General features: G+C 43.2%; 3 protein-coding genes across 6 annotated transcripts in view; 2 read left to right on the forward strand and 1 right to left on the reverse strand.

Moving 5' to 3' along the window:
- Positions 1-19,567, reverse strand: part of LOC6537291 (phosphoinositide 3-kinase adapter protein 1) — a 31,960-nt gene extending 12,393 nt beyond the window's left edge. The window contains exons 1-5 of one of the 3 annotated variants that reach the window (XM_015192776.3): positions 19,225-19,567; positions 13,193-13,386; positions 3,590-3,828; positions 3,246-3,433; positions 2,847-3,070 (exon numbers count right to left, since the gene is read on the reverse strand). In XM_015192776.3, coding sequence (XP_015048262.1) covers positions 2,847-3,070; positions 3,246-3,433; positions 3,590-3,828; positions 13,193-13,202 — 661 coding nt within the window. In that variant the 5' untranslated portion in view covers positions 13,203-13,386; positions 19,225-19,567. Of the gene's footprint in view, positions 1-2,846; positions 3,071-3,245; positions 3,434-3,589; positions 3,829-4,091; positions 4,505-13,192; positions 13,387-19,224 lie in introns of those variants that run through there. The other 2 variants (XM_015192775.3, XM_015192779.3) reach the window with 2 other exon arrangements.
- A 602-nt stretch (positions 19,568-20,169) lies between these two features.
- Positions 20,170-20,698, forward strand: LOC120321734. The gene has a single exon (XM_039375381.1). It carries the CDS (start codon positions 20,360-20,362, stop codon positions 20,630-20,632), a length of 273 nt encoding a protein of 90 aa, XP_039231315.1. The 5' UTR covers positions 20,170-20,359; the 3' UTR covers positions 20,633-20,698.
- Positions 20,699-21,257: 559 nt separating this feature from the next.
- On the forward strand, positions 21,258-26,700 carry LOC6537292 (zinc finger protein 236). Of its 2 annotated transcripts, none has more exons than XM_002097814.3 (6): positions 21,258-21,406; positions 22,291-22,628; positions 22,690-23,446; positions 23,537-23,961; positions 24,035-24,749; positions 24,810-26,700. In XM_002097814.3, the coding sequence occupies exons 2-6, from the start codon at positions 22,303-22,305 to the stop codon at positions 26,433-26,435; spliced, it is 3,849 nt and encodes a 1,282-aa protein (XP_002097850.1). In that variant the 5' UTR covers positions 21,258-21,406; positions 22,291-22,302; the 3' UTR covers positions 26,436-26,700. The 2 variants fall into 2 exon arrangements, with proteins under 2 accessions (XP_002097850.1, XP_015048269.1); XM_015192783.2 differs by having other exon boundaries at positions 21,264-21,406; positions 22,109-22,628.
- The last annotated feature ends 267 nt before the right edge of the window (positions 26,701-26,967 follow it).

Raw genomic sequence — 26,967 nt, forward strand, 5'->3', positions numbered from 1 at the left:
TAGTTGAATTGGTTTTTGGTGGGAGTAGGTAATATTATCCTACCAAAAATTATGTTAATTCTGCTCAAATCTCAGCTCGGTATTTATGAATGCAACAGGTGTTGGACTCAGCCGCCAAGGAAGACACTTAAGTTCCTCGATAGGATTTTGGGTTTTGGATATGGGATTTTGGGTTTTTGGCTGCCTGTCTCTTTTTTTCGGGCTGTTTGATATGCGCAACGAGGAAGGAAAGAGGTACCCCCAAGATAGAGTCTACAAGTGAAGTGTATTGAACCCCCATTTAAGATGGTGGATGTGGCTATGGATGTGGCAGCACACTCTGCGTAATCTGATGAGCAGATGTTCCGAGAATTGAAAACAGAAGCCAGACGTTTTGGGGTTGCACAAGGGGTAAACAAGTGCGTTGCTGCATTTGTGCATTGGGAAATCGGAAAAGAGCAGAATGCAATGCATCTGTCTTGGATGCTGAATGCGTGCATTGCTGACCCCAAATCACCTGCTACATTCCGCAGCTCCGACTGGAGCGCAATTAAAAACAGTGTAAAATTGATAAATGGCACATTGCTGGCCACTTCTTGTGTTCCACTCCACGGCAGCCATAGTTTTATTGACTCCGAAGCGCTTTTGATTGGAAAAGCCAAAGAGGAAACATGGGCAGCGTAAACAGCCCAGCGGCTTTGATGTATTCACAGTTTGCTGCTGCCAATTTCTCGGTACGGACGAAGGAGGGCCAAATTTGGCCAATCGTTTTGGTTGGCACGCGCCATATGCAAAACAGTTGGCTTGGCCACCCAACTCCCCGTTTTTCTCGCTTCCGTGCCATTAACACGTTTGAAGCACATAGGTACTATATGTATGTACATACATATATGTGCTGGGGAGTTGGAGTCCGCTCATCAATTATGCCCTGTTCCGTTCCAGCCAGTTGGATGTGCCTTATTGGATGTGCAGTTCTTCAATTTATGCTCGTCATGCGGCCACACCCACCGCCCCCGTCAAGCGATTCGTTTGCGATTGCCATTCAATATCGCCCATGCTGCATGCTGCCCATGTTGCCCATCCGCCCCGTTGCCAGCAGCATAATAACAAAATGCAATGGCCATTGTTATTGAAGGAGCGGAAGTGCGTATAACTTATGCCAATCGAACTGCCAACTGCAGTGGGACACTCGCAAATATGGCAGAGATATTTCAGTTCGGTTTGTTTTTACACTGCCATAAATTGAGGTGTTAGAAATGAATTGTTCGTGGGTGTTGTGGGTTAATTGCCGATTGAGGCGAATTGCCTAGTTTCCTGCATATGGCGAAACATTCGAATGGATTGCCAGTGAGCATAGCAAAAAGTGTGTCGCATATGGTGGGTCATTATTATTTGCAACCGTTATTACAATTGATGATAATAACAATAAGGGAAAGAATCCGTTGTCTTAATTGTAAAAACTAGAATGGCACACTTCTAACTAAAGTGATCTACTTGAACTATTATATTTCGCATATCCAACTTAATACTCTGACAAAGTGAATAAAAACAATAGCCCAACAGTGAAATGTTCTGAGTTTCCCAATGAAACAACAACTCAATAATTCCTCTAGTACTTATCTCTGATCTCTGTTGAGACGCGAAAATCGTGCTGGATTTAACCGTCACACGAAGTGCTTTAAATCAACTCTCAGGATTGTTTATCATATCCCAATGTCGCGAAGGCGAACCTTGAAAACGCTTATGATGAATACACAATGATCGCGCATTGGGAGTCCTGAGCGACTCATAAACCATAAAGACGGAGACTTTTGCTGGACATGCGAGTCAGCCAGGAGGCACTTCATCCATCTGGCATGCAACTGCCCACTTTGCGGGCATCCATCACACGGAGGACTGTCAATGTCAGGCCAGCCGCAAAATGTCAGTCAGCCAGGAAGGCGCGTTGCCAACAATCAGCTACTATATACATATATATATATATATACTACTGTATATATGCTCGATCGGCTATATGCGATCCCCCCATTACGCCACAAAATCGAAGGCAAACAGAAGCTCCACTGCCAGCGAAAAACAAAGATTGGCGTCGCTCTGGCGACAAAATACTATTACAATTATCACTTGCGTAAACATTGCAATGTTGTTAACGTGGTTTAAATGTGAGGGCGAGCCGCGGGGGCTGGGGAGTGGACCCAGATACATGGCGCCTGCCAGGCAAAAAATGGGAAAAAAATACTGAAGAGCTGGCAGTTGCGCTTAATATGCAAACGTGATGCAAAGCTTCGAGGTAAAGGCCGCTGGAGGAGTTAGTTGGGGGAAAGCCCCAGAAGGGTGGACTTTTGGGGCAGGGAAATGGAGTGGCAAGGGGGAGGAGGCAGAGGGGAGTGCACGCCTGACAGCCGCCAAAGTGCAGAAATGCGAACGCGAAACGAGGGCAGGGAATGCAATTTGCGAGCACTTTGTCTTTGTCAGAACAAGAGTGGCAAGTTGAAGTAACTCCAGGAGTAAGTTCGACTTATGGAAAGGTATTAATATAAAAATAATATAATAACGTAGAAAAAAAGTAATAAATGCTAGAAAACTTTTACTAAATATGTGCTAAGATGAAGTAACTAAATTCTTGTATATTTTCCCCTAACAGATATAACCGCAATATCCTATTAATTTCAGTTGACCACAATTGTTTGCAGTCACCTATCGACTGTTCTATAATATGAGCACATCACCTTGCTAAACGATTTCCATTTACATGGATTTCTTGTGCTTATTGAGCCCAGATTAGCATAGGAATTCGCGATTGCCCCGTGGCATACTGAGCATACTGAGCAGATGGGAAATGCAAGTGTCGTGGAATGTCAACTCACCTCTTCGTCGATGGGAGCTGCCGCGGAATTTGTTTGGCGAAAGGAGCGGCGGACGGGGCGCCATCATGCTGGGCACCTCATCCGGGGATCCCAGTCCCATTGCTCCAGAGTTTTGATGCTGATGCTGCTGATGCTGCTGTTGATGCTGATGTTGGGCCCAGTTTCCCAGGGAATGGCGACGAGCTCCGCCACTTGGCAGGGTGTGATGTCGATGGGATTTGCTACTGAAGATCGGTCGCAGTGAGAAGGGGTGGTGGGGAGAGGGGGGGGGAGAAAAGATAGGGCGCACGATTAGCACGGGCGGAAAAGAGGGCGGTACGAAACTGTCAACAGCTGCAATCGCATCCTGTCAGCACCTCATCACCCCCCATTAAATGCTCGATGCTGGGGATTGCTCACCTTGTTGGCGATGTCAGCGGATTGAAGACCTCGTCGTGATCTCCGGCTACGGATGCACCTCCTCCTCCTCCTCCGGGACACTGGGAGCTGTGGGTCTCGTTGCACGAATTCAGGCGTTCCCGGAACTCCGAGTGCGAATTCGAAGATCGCTGGCGGTACATGTTCATCGTCTGCAGTTCAATCGCGTGCTGCAAAAAAAAAAAACGCGAAACGGAAGAGGGCGGCACATTAGAAGGGCCCACTCGACATCCACAGGAAGTGGCAGATTCAGCCAGATAAATCAGAATCCATATTCCGAAATCGCAATTCCGGATCGCAGTATGCTCCATTAAATCGCTACTCACTTGCGGATAGCCGGCGAGGGAGTTGAAGCTGCCCCGCGGACTTCCCAATGCCATGGTGGCCGTGGTGTCCAGATTGGCGGATGTGATCAGTCGCATCTGCTCCGGATTGGTCATCACCAGCGGCCGGGGGCTGCTGCCCTTCGAGTTGCGCCGCTTGAAGATCGAGAATCCCCGGCTGGAGGACTGCGAGTCCGGGGTGCGCGGCGATTTGGTATCATTGCAAAAGTAATACGGGTTGTCTGTGGGATTCAATTGGAATATATGTGGTTTGAATTTAACAAATGCTAAGTTCGCCAAAGTGCTTATGAAGTATAGTCAATAACATTTATACATTTAACATCATACGGTTCCAGTTTTTAGATTATATAAAAACATTTTCACCTTTGCTCATATGTCCTTTAAAACCTTTATTCATGATAATACATATATATTATAAAATATATGATATATAGAGCGACTTCTATCCTAATTCTATGCAATTTCCCTGTCATCAGCATTTTACCTGAGAAGAAGGTGTTTGTGTTATCCACAGTGACAAACATCTTGAGATCCTGTATGCAGTTTTTTTTCCCCACTCGAGCTGAGTTGATATGCGATGTGCGCAGAGTCGCTCACAATTCAGAGCTCTGACTTGCGATGCATTTGCACTTTCACTGGCTGCGCATGCGCACGCGCCAAAAGATGCGCACAGCACGGGGCGCGAATTGAAGGCCGTAAACGGAAATCACAACAAAAAGGGGAGTGCCACAAATGGCTAACTTGGCAAACTGTCAATTGATAAACGGGCCAAATAAATTCAAATTCAAATTCAGATTTAGATTCAAAGGCGGTTGGCGGTAGAGCAGGTATATATTTCACTGTAGTTCGGTTCACTTGAGTTCGCGCAGTGCGTGCGTCTGCATTGACATCCCGAAACGGAATAAATTCTAAAACTTCAATGAGAACAAAACACTCCGCGCCGTCTGCATTTTCCTCTGCCACCGCCGATGCCTCTGCCGCTGCCGCTGCCTCTGCCTCTGCCGCTGCCTCTGCCGACGCAGAGAATCCCTCCTCGTGTTTTGGTTTTTATTTACCATACGCGCACTTCTTCATCCATTCCCATTCTCAGCGTGCACCGAGAGAAATATATATGCACCACTCGACATTTTCATAGTAATATTTTGGCAGTATTCTAACGAATTCTCTAACCGAAAGTTATAGATTCCTAACGACAAGTTTCATCTGCATTGGTAGGAATATTTTTCTCTTAAATTACCAAAAAAATACTTGTATCGGTTAAAACGCTACCACAGTGATTTAAAATAAATATTGTATAATTATTATATTTTAATTATTAATTATTGTATATTTTGTAACTGCTATATGATTTTCCTAAGAAGTTCTCTTTCTAGCCTCACTTCCTTTTTAGTATCATCTTTATGCCTATACAAATTCTCCCATTTTCTCACAGTGCAGCGACATCAGCAGCAGCATAAAAACATTGTATCTCTCCCTCTTCCTCGCACTCTCACCCCATCTCGCTCCCGCCCGCGCACGCACACACGCATACGGGATCAGTGTTTAAATATGGTTGCCATATTGCCATCACCCACTCGCAACTCCCCCTCCCCCTCTCCTTGCGTCAGGAATCCTACGATCGGCTATCAGAGAAAAACTCACTTTTCCTCGACTGCAACAACTGCAACGACTTTGTTGTTGTACCTGCGCATGTTTTTCTTTTGCGTGCGCTTTTCGCATGATCAAATTATCATCGCCAGCGCTCCGCCGAGTCCATGATTTCCATGATGTCCATGATTCCCTATCCCAGTCCCAGTCCCTTTTCCATACCCATACCCATCATACCCATACCCATTCCCATTTTCCATCCGTGAGCGTACGTTTTGTCTTGGTCTCGTCGTGCATATTTGATGAGTTCCGATAGCAGAAATAGAAGAAGACCCATCTAGCATATGAGCCAACTTGATGTGGCACATAGCATACGAGCATGCCATATAGCATCTGAGGTGAGCCCCGCGTTTAGTAGTCCCCCCCGTGTCCCCCTCTCCCCGTGCTGTTCCATCAGTGTCAAAGTTTGAGTTTGTGCGCCGAGTGTTGTCTGTGGTTGGGTTGCTCCACGAGTCGATGATGTTCACTGTCAGGAAACATTTATGAGACGGTTTTCGGGTGGCACCCTGAGAACTCACCTTCGCACAGCGGCGGTGGGAGAATTAATCTTTCGAAATGCCATGGGAAAAAAATACAAAAATCATTATACAAAGAGTTCTAAAGAATGCCGATGAAGCAGTTGCCAGTGCATATGTATGTCACGATTCCAAATGATTTCATATATTCTCTAATAGCTCCTAGCTCAAGGCAAACTTTTGCTCAGAGCCTCACTTCAACTGTCCTAGAAAATTCGCAACATTTCGCTTTTGACTTCGCGGCAAATGGGAAAATTGTCATCAATGTTGGGCCGAAAATAGAAGGCCATAATAAGAGCGATGGCCAGGCGACATATTCCAGCCACATTAGGGGAAACTCGAGAGCATCAAAGGCAAAAAAAGGAAAAAAAAAATACATATATTAAAAATTGCAGCCAGGGGAGAGCAACAATTATGCTAAGGGAACACATTTTCACATTTCCCCAGTGCAACTAGGAAAACTAGAGGAAAAACTGAAGTGGCAAAATGCTAGAGACTCCATGTGGTCTGTCCGTGGAATTCCTAAGTGGACTGCGTCTAGAAACGGGCCTACCATCGATATAACCAAATAACCCCTACCAGACAGATGCCCGGCATATTGGGACCTATGGAAAAATCGTAAAACTCGACAGCCGAGCAGAAATTGCACATTTCGTAGTCCATAAAGGCGAGAGTCTGCCAGCGAGGGTTGTTGTTGATCTTTGAGTGGCTCTCTGCAGAGCAAGTGACTTCTAAAGCGTTACACTGGCAAAAATCACTTCTCAATTGTAGATTACTGCCAGATACTACAAGCGCAGAGGTAATACCTGAAAAGTATTTAGCGATGAGCTTGTTTCTCTTCATTCTTCCGGATTATTATAATTAATATGCATTTTCAATACACAAGTATATATAAATTTCTCTCAGTGCCACCGTATTTGTTTGGCTGCTGCTGCTCGCAAATGATCTTGAACCGCTCGGGTACTTGCACTTGCAGCCGATTGCCTTGGGCAAATGCGAGTACTTGGGCAAATGCATTTGCTGCACATAAATGTCAAATGCTTGTCTTCGCCAGCACGCTCCACGTGTTCCGAGGACTAGGAAGTTCTGGAGGGGATCTGGACTCAACTGGCGAGTCGTAAATCTGTAGACACCGCACTGCCAGGCCGCTTTGTCTAGTTACTCACAGAGCGGAGCAACCCATCCTGGCTTTGTGCTGGGTTGGGAAATGGGTTTCCATTTCGGGATTGGGCGCCATTCGCTGCACTTTCGCTGATTGTTCATCGCTGTTGACAGGTTAATCACTCCCACGCACCGCCTATAGTTTAGTATATATTCCTAGTGTGTTTTGTTCTCTGGGGTCAGTTATGAAAGAGTTCAAGGGGGAATATATACATATATCTACCTCAAAAGAACTGCAATTGAAGGTTTGCATTACTAGCAATTGTTAAGTTTTCATTTATTAATAACCACTTCTTGCACTACGTTAATTCATAGTATGTTTGCTCTTCGATAAAAGAGCACATTAAACAAGTAATTACTGGGCAATAAAACCGATTGCAAGGGAGCCTTAGATGGTCTGAACAAATACACAGCCATAAAATATTGGCAATCGATTGGAAAACCGACCAGGAAGGGCTTTGGCCAAACAGGAAGAACGAACGGTAATAGGTGGAAAATCCAGTGAGTGGGGGAAATGCGTAATTGTGAATTTTTGATTTCCCCGTATGTATGTATGTATGTATGTATATAGTTAAAGAGTAAGTATTGTTGCCCGTAAATTGTCTTGCCATCGATTGGCCAGACAAGACCTTCCTCACAGGCACTCCCCGATTTATGCAGATATAGCATACTATATAATTACAAGCCATTGTGGCAGGGCCAAAAACAGGGTGTCCATCGCATTTGTTTGCCACTTGCAGGAATATTGCGTGCATTGCTTTTATTTATTTTGTTGAATTCATTCGACTACCATTGCCTGCCTGCCCTGCTATTTACTCAGACTTTTTCATTCGAATTCGAATTCCGTGTAGTCATAGCATCTACGGCCCCTCATGGTACACAAATTTTGAATCATTTATGTGCACTACGAGTTTTCCTTCACGTTCAATTGAATCTTTTTGTTTATTATTTTCCAGTTTTTATGATTTAACCCCAAAGGGGGCACAGCCAAGGGCAGGGAAAACCAAAATGCAGCGATTTCAGGGGGGGAAATATGGAAATGCAGGGAAAGGAAGAAGGGAAAACGTCTGCCCGGAAGTTTGGCAACATGGCGCGACAGGGAAATTAGCAGGGGGGGCCCATAATTATTATTGTTATTATAATGTTATAAAGAAAATATTCATATTCGTTCTTTGGCAGGTGCTCACGATCGTTTCCTTTGGAATGGAATCCCACAGCGCTTGATTTGGCAATTATGGAATTCATATTTTCCTTCTTATTTTTCTTCATATTTTGCCATTAATCTGGCAAATGTTTAGAACCATGCCATCTGTTAAGATTGGTTTGTGAAAACAAGTATTAATAAATTTAGGTTCGGCGTGGAAATTATTTAAACATTTTTCTGTAGTTTAGCAAATGGGTTTTGGCCCAAATGTTTGCCAAAAGTATTTCTGCACATAATCCTTTGAGAATGATTAAATTTTATAGCTCTGCTATTTTAAAGCAGGTGTTCATAGATCATTGCCGGAAATGAATATTTGGTTCAGCCAAAAAAACTCTTTTAAAAAATCGTTCATTCAAATTTTCTTGTGCAAAGCAGATGGCTAAATAAATTTAATTTTATTTGAATACCTTTCTAAGCGTACAAGTTTCAAATAGTTTCGATTCATTCTGGTTTGTTCAAATTCAACAATTTTTTTTGTGCATTTTTCCGGTGTCTGATTTATTTTTGTAGGATCATAAAATGAGCTGCGCAGCAAGTCGCCCGTTTTAAAAACCAATTAAATGCATATCCGAAAGTGTTGTTTTAGTTTTGTCTGCCCCAACCCAAAACCCGTGTCAGAGAACTACCCAAAAAAAATAACAAAAGTCCATAAAATAGTTGTGAAGAGTTCCGCCCTCGGATTCAGTTCGAAGGCCCAGCGGAAGTAAAGTGGCCTGAAAATTGAGATGCCGCCCTCTTGAGGGACAAGCAACTTGCGAAATGAAGGATGCGCCCAAGGATTAGTAATTAAAAATTCCAAAACCAAATTCGATAGCCATGGCCATGGAGGGCACGTGCACTCCATGCTAATGGGCAGGGGCACTCGAGAAAAATCCACAACGGAAATGCCAAAGACAAAGGGACATTACCAAAACACAGGCCTTCGAGCGTCGAAGAAAGGGATGTGATCAGGAAGTGAAAGCAGGGAGAAAGGTGAGGTTGGTGAGGTCGGTCGAAGAACTATCTTTGTATCTTTTCCATCTACCTGAAGTGCTGCAGTGCTGCCAGAGGTGTCGGCAATGCAATCAGAAATCGAATAAACACTTTTATGATCTTGGTTTTATGGGCTGTGTGTCTTGTATTTGTCGCCTGTCGCTTGTTGCGGTTGACATGATCGAAATGCTGGCGAGGGCGGCGCACTTTTAACCCATTGTTGCCAAATACCGAGTGCTATTTATAAGCCGGGCAGCGAAAGGTGTTTGGAAATGCATAAAATGCGTTTCTTCCTTCATAAATCCCCGAGCAGCAACAACAACAGTGGCCACATCTGTTGAACAGATTTCAATTCGATGCCAAAGTCGGGAGCCGTCAGTTTTCAAACATCTCGGGCTTTGGACAACGGCAAATGTTTAATTATTTTCTTAATGGAAACTCGCAGCGAGCACATGACAACGTGGTCTTCCGTGAAAAACAAAAAACCCAGGCCAAAAAAACGAAAGCGGAGTCTACACTGATAAAAACATAGGTCTGTTTTTAAGCTCGTAATGATTAAACTAAAGATATTGAATTTATCAAAGATTTTTCAGTAAGACCGAAAAGTATAAATAGGAATGGCAACATACCAACTTTATTAGGGCTACGTCCTAAGGATTCCAAATATATCGAAATTAATTATATTAGAACAATAGTTTTGAATTCATATAGTTTTGCAAAAGTAGTTTTGGTTTATTATATGTAAAGTTTCTTTTCTCCATTTCAAATAAGTTTTCTCACTATCGGTACTGGTTTTTTCTCAGTGCATTATCCCCGTGCCAGGTCTCTGTACCATTTGCATCCCCTGTTCCCCGTGGAGCGCGTGTCGTTTCAGTTTTTTACCTACTTCGCCAGCAGAAGGAAGCCATTTATTCAGGGAATCTTTCTGCGCAGTTGCTCCGAGGCGTCCAAGTCGGGGTGAACGAATCTCTGGAATCTCTCGGAGATTACACAACTTGATGGGGTGGCCAGGCATTGTGGCTGCAGTGGAGCCAACCACAGGTTGATGTTAAATGTCAATTGGGATACCCCAGAGGATCAGTGGCGCATTAATTACGCCATCGCATTGCACTCTGCTATTCCCGATCCCCTAGCTGCACTTCTCCAAATTCTACATAGTGCCTCCGATGACGTTTATAATGATGTTGTTGATCTCGTAACGCTTTGCACTTAGGATCGTTTTTTCCTCATTTTTTTGGGCAGCCCCGAGTGAAGTCGAAATTTGATTTATTTAGCAGTGACTGCACTTGTAATCGGAGATCCTCATGTGGAGTGCGACACTCACTTGGTAGAGTTTCTGTGGGGAAACTCGAATGGAGTTTACTGCAATCCCATTGACGCTTGCTATGTCAAAATAGGAATTATACAAACTTAAAGTAATAACTTAACTTAATGCTTCTTGACTCTACAAAATGCAGTACTTCCTCAAAGTTGTCGACATAAATCCATGTTACATAGTTTGGAATAAGGGAAATACTACTGGGCACATCAACCCACGCATTTTGCACTAAGTCTCGACATGCATCTTTGGATTTCCCTCACGAAATTTGATCAACATTCCGAACTGTCTGCTCCGCGTTTCTGGAAAACTCTGCCCTAGACAATCTCACTGCACCCGTTCTCATTTTCATTTTAAATTTCCCATTTTCCATTTTCCTTTTCCATCCGCAACCCAACTCCCACTCAAATGGGGTCTGCACTCAACGCTCCTGTTCTTTCGGCTTGATTATGAGGTGTGTAATTAAAATTTTTACGCTCTTGTCTCTGGCCATGTAATTCAATTATGAAGAATCATTTGTAGCAGATGAATGTCTGGCGACATCTAATGTCATCAGTGCTATTTTTACTAGGAGATTGTCTGGATTCTCGATCCCATTTCAGCTGGCTGAGTGCGATTGCATAGGTTGGCCAGCTCACAAAGGATTCGCGGTGGGAATTGAGCCATAAAACAATCAGCGAAGCCCAGTTGCTGATACTCGCAAATGAAGCACATGACATGGGAATTTGCGTAAACAAAAATACATAAATACTCGTATACTCGTATCGTACTTATTGAATGATGTGACGTTGTCGCTGGCAATGAGAGACACCATGGAGCGACCAATTGGGCCTGTGGTCCACTTTTGCCCGATGTCTGTCTGGCGCACTTAATAGATTTCTTTATCTTCGACCGCCACAAGTTGCCAGACAGGGAATGTTGGCAAAACAAAAGGCAATTCGCCGGGCACAAGTGAAATTTAATTTGCGTAAATATTTACGCAATGTATAATTGGTATTTTAGGTGCGTCTGCTTTACAACAGAACAAGGTATGGATCATCAATTGAATATGGAATTGAGTGACTCAGTATTATGGTAAAATTCGCCAAGTAATTCGTTTGCGTGTGGGGATGTTCAATTATTTGCGTCAAGGATAGTGACGTAGAAAACAAAATGGAAATGAGGTTGTTAGTCTGTGAAAAATGATCGGTTTATGAGTATACAAAATGGAAATAGCTCAAAAGCATATTTTAAAAATCTCTAAAGATCATTTTAGTGGGTGATTTTTGCATATATTAAATATAACATATTTTAATTCCTGGTAATATGCAAAGGCACCTAAGTTACTGATGGTAATTCTTTTCTAAACCATCAATAAAGTGAATAAACTGAGCAAAACTGCAGTATTTTCCAGTTCAACCAAGCCATTCTATATAGAATGAAAAGAATTTGAATGAATGGCCATAAAAATCGCCCCAAAGAGACTGCAAACAGCCAGCAACTCCATTCTCCATTCTCAATGAGTGCAATTAAAAAGCGCAAATAAGCTGAATGAATGGACGAATTTGAATGCAGATTTAATGAATGATTTACATAGACAGCGGCGACAAAAACTATTTATAAGAATGCCTTATGGATGCGGGCATCGGACCACGACGGCAAAAAGGGAGGACCCTCTATAAGTATGTACATATCTCTCTATTTTGAATCTCGGGGAGTTTGTGTTTTGTACTTTAATTGCGCCATTTCCCATATCAGCTGCCCGATTATTTGTTCTAGTCAGCGGACATAAATAAAACTAACAAACAAAAATAAGAAAATAGGGAAATTGGGGAAATAGAAAAATAGGAATATATAAATGCCACAAGAAGGCTACACAATCTCACATAGATGCAAGCCAATCTGACAAAAAACTGACTAATTAGATGGTTATTTATTTCCAACTTCACTATGACTGCTCGCCGCTCAAATTCACGGATGACCTCCGAAAACCTAGATGCTATCCAATGATTGATACGATACCCAGTAGAGTAATTCCCTGGGAATTATCGCACTTTGCCGATTTTAGGTGGGCCTCCAAGGGTCGAAGTCTAACCCCCGAACACGATCTTGGCCCCGCCCACCTTTACAAACTGTTTGTTTGGGTTTGGGCTCTCCGCTTGGGGACAACCTTAAGTGGATTGCTCCAGTTCGCTGGCCCCCGTACTAATCGCTCGAGTTTGTATGATAAATGCGTTGGCGTTCTGGGAAATTGCCAATGCCCGCTTGTGTGAGTGCAGTATGCACCCCGAAACCGAAATGCATCTCATTTAGTCCACCAGTCCATCCAGTTGCACAGTAGTTTCGTGGGCCGATCGCGATCATTAGGAATTCCACGGAGGAGGCGAGGAACCTCCTCCGACTAAACCGAATAGCTCGACTTGATTTGGTGTCAAGTGAGTGCGGGGCGTGAACGAGTTTGTCATGTTTATGTCGTGTTCTGGACATGCCATGCTATAAGGAGGGTTCCCGAGACTCCATACTTGTTTCTTGGACATCTTCGAACATCTCTACTTAAGGTTAATTTCTTGGTATCTTATATATAAAAGGTTCTGGGTTAGTTTGAGTTACTGCAGAATTGAAAGAGTTGTGGGAATTAATAGTAAAACTTCTATTACAGGAGCATTATATCAGGTTTTAATCTCGATTCGATACTTTCCCAGTAAAGGTAAAGTTGCTCTTCCCAAAATTCCCAGATAATAAATTTACCCAGACACTTTTCATGGGTCTTCAATTATTCCAGCACTCACCCACAGACATTACGATTCCTTCCGTTTAATAATTGCTGGAAAAGTCTTCGGTGGGGGCTTCTTTTCCACTCAAGCCCAAGCCCCTTCGATTTCGGAGGAGTCTCTTCACCTGCTGGGCTTTGCACTTGTTATGGCCAGTTAAGGTGCTTCCGGCGGATACGTCAAAGTTTTGGACACATTCATGGGATGGCGAGCTGCGGACCATAGAAAATAGATATAGGGAGGCACCACGAATTAATATTAAACAAATTTTATTAATTAAATATGCGCATGGCAAAGCACGGATAAATATGGCTGGGTAGCGAGGAATTAAAACTAAAGTACGCTGCGGAAAAGCAAAGAGGTGCCACAGGCCTAACGGGTTTGATGTTGATGGGGGAAAACTCAATAGAATACTTCCAACGGAAGCACAGACTTTTCCGATTTCCCCCCAAAATCACACCCGGAAATGCGCCACCCCAAAACGATTTTAATAATTATTTTTAGAGATGCACTCGCAGAGTTTTTGGCTTTTGTTTTGCAGGCAGGCCATTTGAAGGCAGGCGGTTTACAACTTCCTTTTTAGCCCAGTTTAAAGTGTGACACGCCGCGGTGACCACAAACCGCAATTAGTACATTAAATTATTAAGTACTAGGGCCATAAAATATCCACAGAAGAACGCGCACACACACACACACATGTCCAAGGCAATTTGTACTGGGCTCCCAAGTTTGGAGTCGAGTTCGTTTCGTGGCTCGTTTCGAAATGCCACAGATATTTTTATTGGCATATTTCTTATTCATAAGTCAATTCACATTCGCGCTGCATATTGATTTCAATTCTGATTTGGTGCGAGAAACTCTTCCCCGCCCCCAGAAAGTTCCCATTCCCATTTGATGAACTTCGCAATCGTTGGCATCAATACATCAACACCCGACCATTTTAAACGACTCGACTACACACACTCGAATAGAATTTGTTTCGAAACCTTGATAAGAAAAGTATTCACTAAAATATTGTGTTTTCTTTTGATTTTTTGGAAGGAAAATCGTATAAGTGTGCCAGATGGAGCTTACTATGAATATTGAAAGGCATTGGAAGTACTTGTAGAGTAAAAGGGTATACTAGTTTCTCTGAAAATTATGTAACAGGTAAAAGGAATTATACCTATAAAGTATATATATTCTTGATCAGTCCGTCAATTTCATAAGTAATTAAAGCTGCTTTAACTTTAACCACACTACTCAGTTAATATATCCCAAAATATGATGCAATCTTATCAGAATCAAGACCACAAATCAAGAATATTTCAGCCGAGAAGTATGTTTACTACATGTACAAGTATCCAGAGAACTATATTGTTTACAACAATGTAACCCAATTGGAATTCCTAGAAATGTTTCATCGAACCGAAAAATAGTTCCTAAAGTTTTCGCTTCTCTCCACGAATTGTTTATTCAGAAATATCTAAATATAGTAAAAAGAACGGAATATGATTTGTGCAAAGAATGACATTGAAAATTGTGGAGAGTATATAATATGCTTTTTACAAGCCATTAAAGATGGAATTACTAGGTAAATAAGTCAATAAAAAAGCTCGTAAAAGGCAACGATTCTCTCTCTATTTCGCCGAGAAACGAGAAAAGCAATTAAAGCATATAGTTGGGATCGGAATCGGAATCGAAATCGGGGGGATGGGATTGGGATTGGGATTGGGATTGGAATTGGGTTTGGGTTGGGGATTGGGTCCCTGACTGGGGCAGCTGCTGTGCTGCCTTCGTTTAAGACGATTATTTCATTTAAGATGGTGACATTCATTTGCATATCAATGTGAGAGTGCTGCCCCCTTTCGAGTTCCCCCCTTGTGTGCTACATGTGTGTGTGTGTGTTTGTGTGTTTTCGGCTTGATTGCTACGATTTTCATTACGTTTTACCGGATATTCCAATTTAGGTAAATGCGACGTAGCCAGCGCAGCAGCAACAACCAGCAACTACATCCAACAACTACAGCAGCCACATCGCGCATGAAGCGGGATTAATGTGCCCGTGGCGACATCCATCAGCAGCCGTTCCAAAAAACCAAAAAAACCAACAAAAAATAAAAAAAACGTAAAGAGCCCAAGATCAAGTGGAGCACGGCCATCCACGGAGACACTTCTCCCGGGGGATTGAACTGCCAGGAATCCCCATTGAATTCAGTCCCTTCTTCCAACGCCATTGGCACCTGTCTGTGGATTCTCGTGAAATCGCTATTGTTCCTAGCTCCAGTGGTTAACTAATTTCACTTGGCTAGCTGAATAATGCTGCACGATACTTTTACCAGGAATCTGTATCTAAATATACTAGCATTGAATCAAAGTAATTTAGTTTTAATTTTGAAATAATGAAAACTAAAGTTGCGAAGGGATTCGATTCGTTAATATAGGTTGATTTTTAGTTATGCTTCCAATAATATTAATAGATTTCTTGTAAAGTAAAATATTACAGATATTTGTATTATTTGTGTTATTTTCATATTTATTTTATGCCATTTAACTGTGATAAAAAGATTTTAATACCTTTGGTTTTGGATGGATGGATGGTTCGCCGGAAACCGAGTCTCTTTATTTTACTTTCTGATAGCTTATCACCTTTATATGTTCAATCCATCACGTATGATTCGCATCAAAAACTGCATATACACACGGAGAAAAACGCGGCAAGTCCGCCGATCGGCGATTCAGAAGATTGACGGCTGACGAGCGGCAATTTACAAGATCGTTTGCGACGAGTCGGTCAAGAGTTTTGCAATCGAGCGCCACGCGATACGGAATACAATCGAATAAATCAATTGAAGTGTTCGCAGCGCGCTTTTCGCCTTTTGCTTTTTGAATTTGTCAAACGGCCAATAAAACGGGCGACACAAAAAAATTAAGTTATTCAAAATTGAAATCGCTGGCCGTTGAGCGGCCAGCCGCTGCCAATAAAATTTATAATAAATATGCCACAGCCAAAAGAAATACGTCGGCGGCGAAGAGAAGACAATTTATTTGCGCAACAACAATAAGATCGTTTGTAAACAATTAAAATAATTTGCTGGACAGCGAAAACCAAGGAATTTCAATTGACAAAGAGAAGGAGAAAGCTCCCAAAGAGCAGTAAAATTAGCAAAGAGCGGCCAAAGAGAGACACGAAATAAATAAGAGACTGATTTTAATAGCTTTTTTTCAAAAACAGAGCACATTCTTCAAGTGAGTTCTTCCTAGTGCATACGTGTATGCTTAAATTGAATGAAACTGGAGCAAATTGAAAGACAGACAGAGCAGCTGTGGAAAAATGTAGCACAGCAAACAGCTGACGAGAAAAAAAAGAGAGAATAAAAAATAGACAAAAGAGGGCGGGAAGGTTGGAAAATCACGCATACGCAACGTTGTACCGCGAAAAACATTTCGATCCCTCCCACACAAACATTGCATTTTTAAGCAGAAAACATGTTTCAGTTTATACAAGTCATCTCGCTCAAATTAAAATTAATCAGCTACGGTCATGTATGTATACCTAAAATTTATACCTCTGGAATTACAAGTTATTAAATAATGAGCTGTCTTCAACAAATATGTACCCAGATACATTATAAAAATAAATAATCGGTAAATCGAATTATATACCTTGTATTACAGGGCTTGCTGATTATTATGGGTAAAACTTATTGCCTAAAAAACTTCAGTGCTCACTTTCCCTTCCTTAAAATTCTAGAACGTGCTGTATTTTTCTGCAAAATTCCCAGGAATTTTGTGTGCCGTCTCTGACATTTTGATGGATTCCCCCTGACATTTCTCATGTTCGCCATGTTAAATGCGCTTTTGCCGCCCCTCATCGGTTTTTAGCATTTGTGTCGTTGGTGTTTTCATTTTATTCGGTTTTCCGCTTATCGCGATCAGTCGAGCGTTCGACTTTGTGCCAAAAAATATGCGATATGTGGGTGCACCGCACCACAGCACACCACATCAACCACCAACTGAAACCAGGAGCACCACCGAAACCAACGAAACCATCGAAACCATCGAAACCACCGACTCAGTGGCGCTGGCACGCACGTTTTACGAGCTACGCTTTTTGGCCACTTACAGCACATAAATACAAAGTTGTTGACAAGCGCATAAAGACCGCGATGAGATCGTTAAATGAATATACTTTCGTAGGCCCAACAGCAACAATGAATATGGCCAACCATTAAAATCTAGTTCAATTGTTTTCGTTTGTCAGAAGTCTGTCGTCCGCACATCTCTTGCAACCTGTTGAATTTGCATTAGAATAACCACAATTATTTCGCCCCCTTTTAATTTTTAGCTACGCATAACCCCATTTGAAACATCTGGGCCTGGTTTTTCATGTGCCGTTCAGGTGCCGTCGAATAGTCGAATTAATGGCATTTGTTGCCGAGCAATTCAAACAGATGGCATTTGTAAACGGGCAAATGAACTGGCTACTGATAAGCGGCCAAGGAATTTGGCACAGGGAAAGTCAGGTGCTTGTTGGGGGAAAAGTTTAATTAAGTGGCATATAATATGCAAATAATAGTGGAAAATGGTTTGGCTTATTGATGTTATAAGGACAGCTCTTGTCGAGCTAATTTTTTGATATTTCCATGGTACGGAAAGCAATTGATTTATAGAGCAACACCCAAAACTGTTTCTTTCGCGGAAAACTGCAAATTAGAATACTACTGAATGCAGCTACTTTATAATTATAAAACATTTCTGTTGGTCATAACTAAAACATTGAATAAAAATATAAAAAAAAACACCTTGAAGTAACAGACGTCGTCTTTACTTTCGAGTCACATAAATCGTAAAATCTCAATTGGCTTTGCATAAATTCCTGCCGAAAATAGCCCAAATTTATGCACGTTCTTTACAGTATTCACACCGATTTGACGGATTACCTTAACGGATTGCTCTCCCCAAGGAGGCAACTTTAATCCCGAACGTGTCGTGTGCCAAGCCAGCAGCGATATAATAACTTATGCGATCGGTACCGAAACACAAAATGACCGACAAATAAAACCAGTGAAATGCAATAAAAAAGTCTATGCATCAACAATTACCTGGTCAGCACAAAAACAACAACATTTGTTTCGGTGCACATGTGTGTGTGTGTGTGTGTGTGATGCATGTGTGTGTGTGTGTGGGGCAGTGTGTGGAATATTAATTAAAGTTGCGAGCTTTGATTTCTTCCCAACGACTGGGATTCCGACGGACAAGTGTTTTGCGTTGTAAAAACAAGCGAAACACCAGCAGCCTCGCGAGGAATAAGCAGGCACTGAGAGAAAATGCGAGTTATGCTGATCAATCATTTGGTATTTTCGTGGCCTTTACAAAGTGCTTAGTTTTAGCTTTAAAATTTGTATTTATATCAATGCCTGAGTTTTGCATACACAAATCATTTTTTAGAGACTTGCTGAATTATTATTTTTAAATAACATAAGAAAGTGCAGTTATAATATTTTAATAATTTAAAATCAAAACTATTGATATTTTAGGCATGAGATTTTCTTGAACAAATTCGTAAAGTGCAAAATTTTGGTTATTACAAGATTTACTGCCCTGCAGATATGAAAACTGGTATGCAAAGTGGAAATATCTTGATGGTAGCCCCTTATTTCTTTCAGTGCAATTCACACAAGCGCTGAAACTCAAATTCGAATTAAACGCATTCCGGAGAAGAGCAGGCATGCAAAACGCGTAGCCCGCAGATCAGCAGCGAGATTAAAAGGGGGGGTGGGCGGTAATGTGGGGAATCTCGCAGATTGCATAAATGGCGACCATTGCAACAGCATTTAGCATTTAGCATGTTGCATTATGAAGCCCTCGTTTGCATTTGAGACACGCATCTTGCATATTTCGCCTTGATGTTGATCGACAGTTTGACATTTTATGTCGTCGCCGCCTGTCGAAAGAACGGCGGTTACTTTTCTCTGCTCTTCAGTTTCACTGGATTTTTGCGATTTTTGCCATACCATTTTAGTCAGAACAAAACATAAAATACAAAATAAAATCCCATTAAAACTCACCCAATCTGACCGCTAGATGGCGCGCAGCAATCTTGTTGATCCAATCTCGATTGTTTTCCCTTTTCCAGAGCAACGGACACACAAATAGCAATGGAAACACAAACACACAATGGTAAACAAATGCGGAATTCCAGTCACGAGCACTTTTCTCCACTTTTTTTTTTCTTTCGTTCAGTTTTTCCGCTGCACTCGCACTGTCCGAGTCCGAAATCCGAATTCAAAATCCGGCGTATAAATACACACTTATGTGTATGTACAATGGGCTTGTATATTCGGGGAGACTATGGCCAACCGATCCGATCCGATACGATGCGATCCACGCCAAAGCCAAAACGAAAATTAAGTAGCCGCTGCTCGTTGGCTGCCTTGCCTGCGCTTCAGTTTCTGTTTCTGTTTCTGTTTTTGCTTTTTGGATTTCGGTTTGTCGGCTTGTCGGTTTTTCTGCCCAGCGGACCAAAGAGAAGCCGAGCGGATCGCTTTGGATCGCAGAGCAATAAAAATAAAAGCATGAAAGCAGAGCAATCGGGAAATCGAGAGGGGTGGAAAAGTTTGGCGCGCTTTGGCGCTCGTTTGCATATGTGTGTGTAAATAGTGTGCTCTTTAGTTTGGGGGGTAAGAGAATCGGCATAGAAAGAGAAAGTGCTTTCTCTTTGGGGGAAAGAATGAAAATGGTGCAAGTAACAATAGACCAATTAAGCAGTTTTATATAAAATTAATTATAAACTTTTATTTTTATTTAACACGAACTTATTTAAATTGTATTGAAATTGCCATAATAAAACTGTTCTAATAAAAACGTTTCAAGATTTATACACTGTAACGAAATGTAGCTAGCTTAAAATGTTAAATTAATTATAATTATAATTATATTAGCTGTTTGATTGTTCGTTATTATTCCTCACTTTCATTTTAGTCTATTTAATTTAATAAGAAATAAATCCTAATATGACTAAATACTTTTACCCTATGGGTTAAACAAATGAAATTCCCACCTCTACGCATTTACGCGAATTTAAATATTAGTTCACTCCGCAAAACACCTGAGCAAATCTTGATCTTTGAATCGGCTTGACTCCAACCACTTTTCACCAGCTCATAAGAATATGATTTAGTCGCATATCTATGATCGTTCAGAATGGTCTCTTTGCGGTTTATTTTGCTGTTGCTGGCACCGTACTATTTCCTGGATGGAGTTTCGGCTGTGACCTGTGACCTTGCCCCCACGGATGCCAGCTGTATAGACTGTCGGGTTTACCCCACCCACATCGAGTGCTTGCAGCGTCTTTGGGCTCCAGCCACCACTGCAGCCCCACTGATCGTGGCCACCACCAGGAGATCCCGAGTCGGCAGGATTCGCAACTTCTTCAGTAGTTTCCTTACACGGGTCAGAAGTAAGAGTTGGTTCTAAGAAATAAAAGATGTCAAGATTATAAAGAATGTTTACAAAATAAATAAATCTTTTTGGGAAAGCAAATACCTTTGTTTTTGTGTAAAAAGGGGTGTAAAATATTAAAAACAATAATACAAATTATACAAAAGCGTTTCCAAAACGTCAGAATATCGTTTTTAATGTATGTCGAAATGATTCTCTAAAACTGCTAGCACTCAAATTAAAATATATTTATGCAATAACTGATTTAAACATTAATTAAACTGTGTTTCTTAAATGGTTTTAAATATTATTATTTCATTCAAAACGAACGCCAAAAAGTATGCCTACATCCGTAGTTCTAATTCTTCTATATTAGTAATAATCTAATATTACTCTACAAACATGTTCCGAAGCGATAAAATTTATAGCAAGTATAGAGTAAAGTAAATGTCGTGTTTTTCTTTTTCTACAAGTATTAGAAATTGCTCTTATTCACCCAAAAATGTGCATTATAAACTAAAAAGATAATTTGAAATCCAATGAAAAAACGATCTTTTTTTACAGCCGCTACTTTACAGCACTGTTTGCCGTTAACAGTGAACTATTTTCGCCGATGTGGCCTCAACGTCGCGTGGCAGGTGGCAACCCCCGCCGAGCCGAGAATAGCAGTGGGAAGAAGAACAAGAACGGGCAACGCAATGGCAATTCCTCTTTCTCCGGTCGTTCGTGAACATTTTGCGAGAAAACTTTTCGCCGCATTTAAAAACGTTAATAACGAAGCATGCGAACGGCATAAACACTGGATTTAAGGTAAAACAGCGTACCAACAGCACTCGGTGGTCGGCAGAACTATTTAACCTCAAAATGCCAACGGCAAAGTCGGCGAAAAATGAAAAATAAAATATTCCAAAGTGTCGGCTGTGCAAGAATTTCGGGCGTGTGATGTGTGATGTAATCGCGTGGCCGCAATGGCGAATGCGTCTGTTGCTTTTTTTATATAAAGATTTATTGGCCAGCAGTTTGTTTACGTTTACGCCGAGCTTGCGGTCTGGAATATAAATAAAAACGCCGACTTAACCTCATTTATGGTCCAAATTGGTGTTTATAAGTTGGAATATTTTGCGTGTAAAAAGCTTACACACGAACATTGCTGGCGGGTTGGGCGAGTGCCGTGAGTGGGAGCGAGACGACTAGTGTGTGCGGCGGTTGGAAGTCAGTGGTGTGCAATTTTTAAGGCAGAACAAAGTTAAATTTAATTTATTCTATTTCATGTGCTAATACTTAACAAGTGAATTAACGAGATATTAATAATAGATACTATCGATAAATATTAATATTTATTTATCATTAAACATACAAAAGGGTTTATATTTCTAACAATTCAATCAAAAAATGGACATATTTAGTGTTAGTAAAAATGATATTTGCAACCATCAATATATATGAAAACATTTTACCGTCCATTAGTCAAGTTTGTCTATAATTTGTCATTCTTTCAATTTTATAATCTAGCTAGTTTTTACTTATAAAATCTGGAAAATTCGAAGATCTGGCAACGCCGTAGTCGCTCTCCCTCTCCCACCGTCTTCTGTCGTTTGAGCACATGTGCCACCAATTGTTGCTCACTACGGATATTTTTGTGCCCCCCATTTGTTTATGTGTGCAACGGAGTGAGAGAACTGCATATTTTGCAGGGATAGCGAGTGATGAACAACCAGCGATATGGCGGCATCCAGTGGATACAGCACCACGTCTCCGCGGGCGACTCCTCCGAGGTGGACATCCTGGAGTCGGATGGCGGAGCAGGGGCCTCGGGCGAGGATCTGGACCATATGGCGGCCGAGAATCTTATATTCATGGCCCGCGACGGTCAGCTGAGTGAGATAATGGCGGCCAACGAGGCGGGCAGAACCGTTCTGGTCACCGCCGACGGCACCACAGTTGCCTATGCGGAATCCTTCGACGATGACGCCCAGGTGGTCACCGAGGAGGTAATCACAGACGACTGGGTGCAGCACCAAGGCGCCGAGCGGTATGTCACTCCTAAGCCTTTTTAGAAGTTTCATTAATCGATTTTCTTTCCGATTTTGCAGTGTGGAGATCGCTGCCGAGCAGATAGCTGGGATAAGCAGCTCACAGGAACTGCTGGACATGGAGCAGGATGAGTACACTGCGCTGAGGCCCTATCCCTGCGACTTTTGCAGTCGGCGCTTTCGCAAAAAGGCCACCCTAAATAACCATATGCTGGCCCATCAAAATGACCGACCGCATCTCTGCAAGCTGTGTGGAGCGCGATTCTCACGACGAGCAGAGCTCATTAGTCACTTCAAGGCCCACGCAGAGGCTCAGGATGCGGCCGATGCCGAGGCAGCAGCCGCCGCAGCCGATTCATCTTCTGCCATTAAGTTCGAGCATCAGACGCAGCGGCAAATGGACGATCACTACTACGAGCAGGATTGGCCGCTTTTCCAACAGCAACAGGAGCAGGAACAGGCGCAACAGGAAATTCATCAACAGCATCAGATTGTGGAGGAGGGCGAGGTACAGCTGGTAGCCAGTTACCCAGCCACGGTGGCTCCACCAGTTGCTCCGTCACGGGGCAGAATCAGTCGGTTGAAGCCCAAGGAAGAGAGCAGCCAGTTCATTGTGATTTCCGACAAGTCGGCAGGCGATTCGGGGGCATACATGGAGCCTGAGCCGGCTCAGCCTGTGGTTACCACATCGCAGCCTATTGCCATCGACCCGCCTCCTCAGCCAAACTTTCCGGTGCTGGACGACAGCAAACCCTTTGTGTGTCAGCAATGCGGATTGGCGTTTGCGCGGGAAAAGGCACTCGTTTCACACACCAAGGTAATTATCAACTCAAAATTTTCCCAAAAACCAGCTTAACCAGTTTATTGACAAAATCATCCACTAATTTATCCTTTTTCTCTCCGCCAGAATCACCGCGTGGACTCGCCCTTCGAATGCAACCAGTGTCAGGAGATGTTCTGGGATAATACAAGTTTGCAGGAGCACCAGAAGACCCATCAGTTCGAGGAGAGCAACTCGGAGTACGATCCCGCCTCGGCAGAGGATAGCGGCAGTGAATCGGAGCCCGACGAGCAGTTGTATGGCGAATTCTATTGCAACGAATGCGGGATCTCCTTTCATCGCCAGGATCTACTACGACGTCATGCCAAACTGCACTATAAGCCAACGGATCAGGCGGCTGGAGGAAGCAATTCCGATGTCACCGCTGGCGGAGATGAGGAGCATGCCAAAGATTCTACTGGTCACTGTTGCAACACTTGCGGAAAATCCTTTCCTAGCGCTTTGGAGATGCTCGCCCATGCAGAAATCCACGCTAGGTTCCCGCCTTTCAAGTAAGTTCGGTCAAAGATAGAGATGATTACGAACAGAAAACCGCATTTTAAAGGCTCATTTCATAAACTTCAGGTGCGTCCTATGCGGAATTAGCTTTTACGAGGAGCAGGCGATTAAGCGCCACCTGCACACCCGCCATCCCAGTGAACTGAAGGCCAATTCCTGCGTCCTGTGCGGCAAAGAATGCCGCGATCGCAAGGCTCTGATAAAGCACGCCTGGGACCATTCGCGCGAGAAGTGCCATTCGTGCTCCAAGTGCGGAAAGAACTTTCACAACAAGGCGCGTCTAAAGCGGCACATGGCATCGCACCGCGACAAGTCGGTAGTATGCGAGGTGTGCCAGGAGGAATTCCCCGACGGACGAACGCTCTCCAACCACCGACACTCGCACAGCACTACCTCGCCTGGCAAGCTGTTCCCGTGCCACGAATGCGGCAAGACTTTCGGTTCGCGCAGCTCCCAGCAGATCCACGTACGGATCCACACTGGCGAGCGGCCATATGGCTGCCGCTACTGCTGGAAGGCTTTCGCGGATGGTGGTACTCTGCGGAAGCACGAGAGGATCCACACCGGAGAAAAGCCGTATGCCTGCTCCGTCTGTCCACGCGCCTTTAATCAACGTGTCGTGCTGCGGGAACACATTCGCTCTCATCATTCTGGACTGGATGTAGCGCGAAACACGTACCACTGCACAGTCTGTTCCGAAGACCTGTCAACTTCCAACGACCTTATCCAGCATCTGATCCAACATAGTGACTCGAACACAGCTAAGCAGCGACAGCCCGTCGTAAGTAAAATCTAAATATGCTTATACTTTTCTAAATAAAATTAATTACTTTTTTTTTAGACGGGACCGCGCAAGTACAAGCGTCGCCGTAAGCTACAGCCGCACGAAATCGCTCACATGCGGGCGGAGAACAAGGATGGCAACGGTGAAGAGGAAGAGGCCGTAGGAGAAGGCGATGCAGAGGAGTATGCCAGTGACATCGATCTTTGCGACTTTGATGTGGAGAACGTGGACGATCTCTTTGACATGGCAGAATCACCTAAGAAAGAAAAGCGGAAGAGGGGCTCGACAGCCACAAAAGCTGATCCCAAAGCCATGACCAATGGGAAAGCGGTGAAACCTTCCCAGGATAAGGGCAAAGCGAAGCCAAGATATGACTCCATCAGTAGTCAGCAATCCGATCGCATTTGGGAGGAAAAGTTCCTGCACGACAGTCAAGTGGCTCTCTTTCAGATCGACTCGCTGGTAGTGGTCAACGACACTCATCTGCAGCCCGCTAGCTCCGCTGTGTCTTCGAACATACCCAATACAAGAGGTGGATTGAAGCAGCAGGGAAAAGTGCAGGCGAAGTCTGCAGACGGAGCCGGAAATTTCAATAGCTTAGCTACCACATCTGTTCCTTCACTTTCCTCCTCCACCTCCGCTTCCAGCAGTCGGAGCAGGAAGAGGGCGGCAACCACTAAGACAGCCAGCAAAGCACCTCCTGCCAGTAACTCGCGACCCCGAATGATTCACACAGAGAAAGCCAAGGTGCCAAGAGGTGTTGGCGGAGACTCCTCTAGTATTTCGGTAAAGAAAACGCGTTCCAAGACCTATATTAGTCGCACGGAATCGAACAATCTGAGCCTCGACAAATCCCGCAGCAGTGCCTCAAACATGGTGGATGACTATGAAATCATTTCTCCAGCTACACATCCGCCAAATCAGATCAGCTCCAGTCCCTTACACATCAAACAGGAGCAGGAGCAACAACAGCGGGTCCAACTTATGTACGATGATAACCTACTGATAGATGCTGCTCTGCTCAGGGAGAAGACGTATGAGAAGTTTAACCCGAGCATTGTTAATGATTTGGAGGAGATCCTGCGCTCGCCACTGAAACACGAGAGAAACTCTCGCCTTCGCTTTACCAGCGAGTCCTCCACCACGCCACAATATCTGCCCGAAGAGGAGCAAAACCTCATTAAAATTGAGCCAACTTCTCCAGATCTGCGGGAAATGTTGGAGAGCCAGCAAAGAGTCACAGCTCATAGCGGCGGCACTCCGTCGTCCTCTTCATCTGCCAGAACTTCCAGACATCTGCGACAAATCACTGCCAATGGTGCACGGGCAGGCAGCAAGAGATCTTTAGGTGGCGTAGCCAGCAAATCGTCACCAGTCGCGGGAGTGGTGGCCAAAAAAGCGAACACTGCCACCAAGGTGAGCAGCAGCTCATCCTCGTACCTCTCTTACGGGGTGGATTCCTACAATGTAAACGTACCTGCCAGTGCCAACAACACGGATGTGGGCAGCGGATTTTTTTCCATCTCGGAGGTTGTTTCGGCGGCCGATGCCGCAGATGCGGCTGCTAAAGCGGCAGCAGCTGGTAAATCGGAGCGGAAAACCCGCAGTTTCGAGTGCGAAATGTGCTCGGCCATCTTTTATGATCGCGCCCAGCTGCTGGAACACGTGCACATCCACATTTAAATGGAAGCTACCTAAACCACTCGCCCGGAGCCTTGTATTTTTGAAACATCTTATCCTTATATACAAACAGAAAATCGGAGTAAATTACCTCAAGGTATCGTGCATCGAAAAATATCGTTGATTTATGCGTTATTTAAAAATTGAACATAAACTTATTGTAGAGAGCATAGTTCGTAAGACTTTTAAGTTTGTACCTCAGCTTTTGTTTTGAAGAATTGGTATGCTGAAATAAATACATCATTAAATGGTTTTTCATTACCTTAAATTTTGCTATCATGCTACGATCGAATCTGAGTTCGGGTGACGTCGACTACTGACTGTCCTGATAAGAGGCGCTCATGTAACATTTTCTATTGTTCGAAATCTCTCCTGGAAATCTTACATTTGTAATTAACAGGCAGTTTTCTCCGAAACTGCGATGGTTTGATACGGTTACTTTATAGAAAGGGCTAACTAGTTGGAATGTTGTTTTAAATTTAAATTGATATGGCTTATGTACTTGTACATTTGGTTCTAATTTGTGGTTCTAAGG

This window comes from Drosophila yakuba, chromosome 3R (genome assembly GCF_016746365.2).
Source record: "Drosophila yakuba strain Tai18E2 chromosome 3R, Prin_Dyak_Tai18E2_2.1, whole genome shotgun sequence".
NCBI lineage: Eukaryota > Metazoa > Arthropoda > Insecta > Diptera > Drosophilidae > Drosophila > Drosophila yakuba.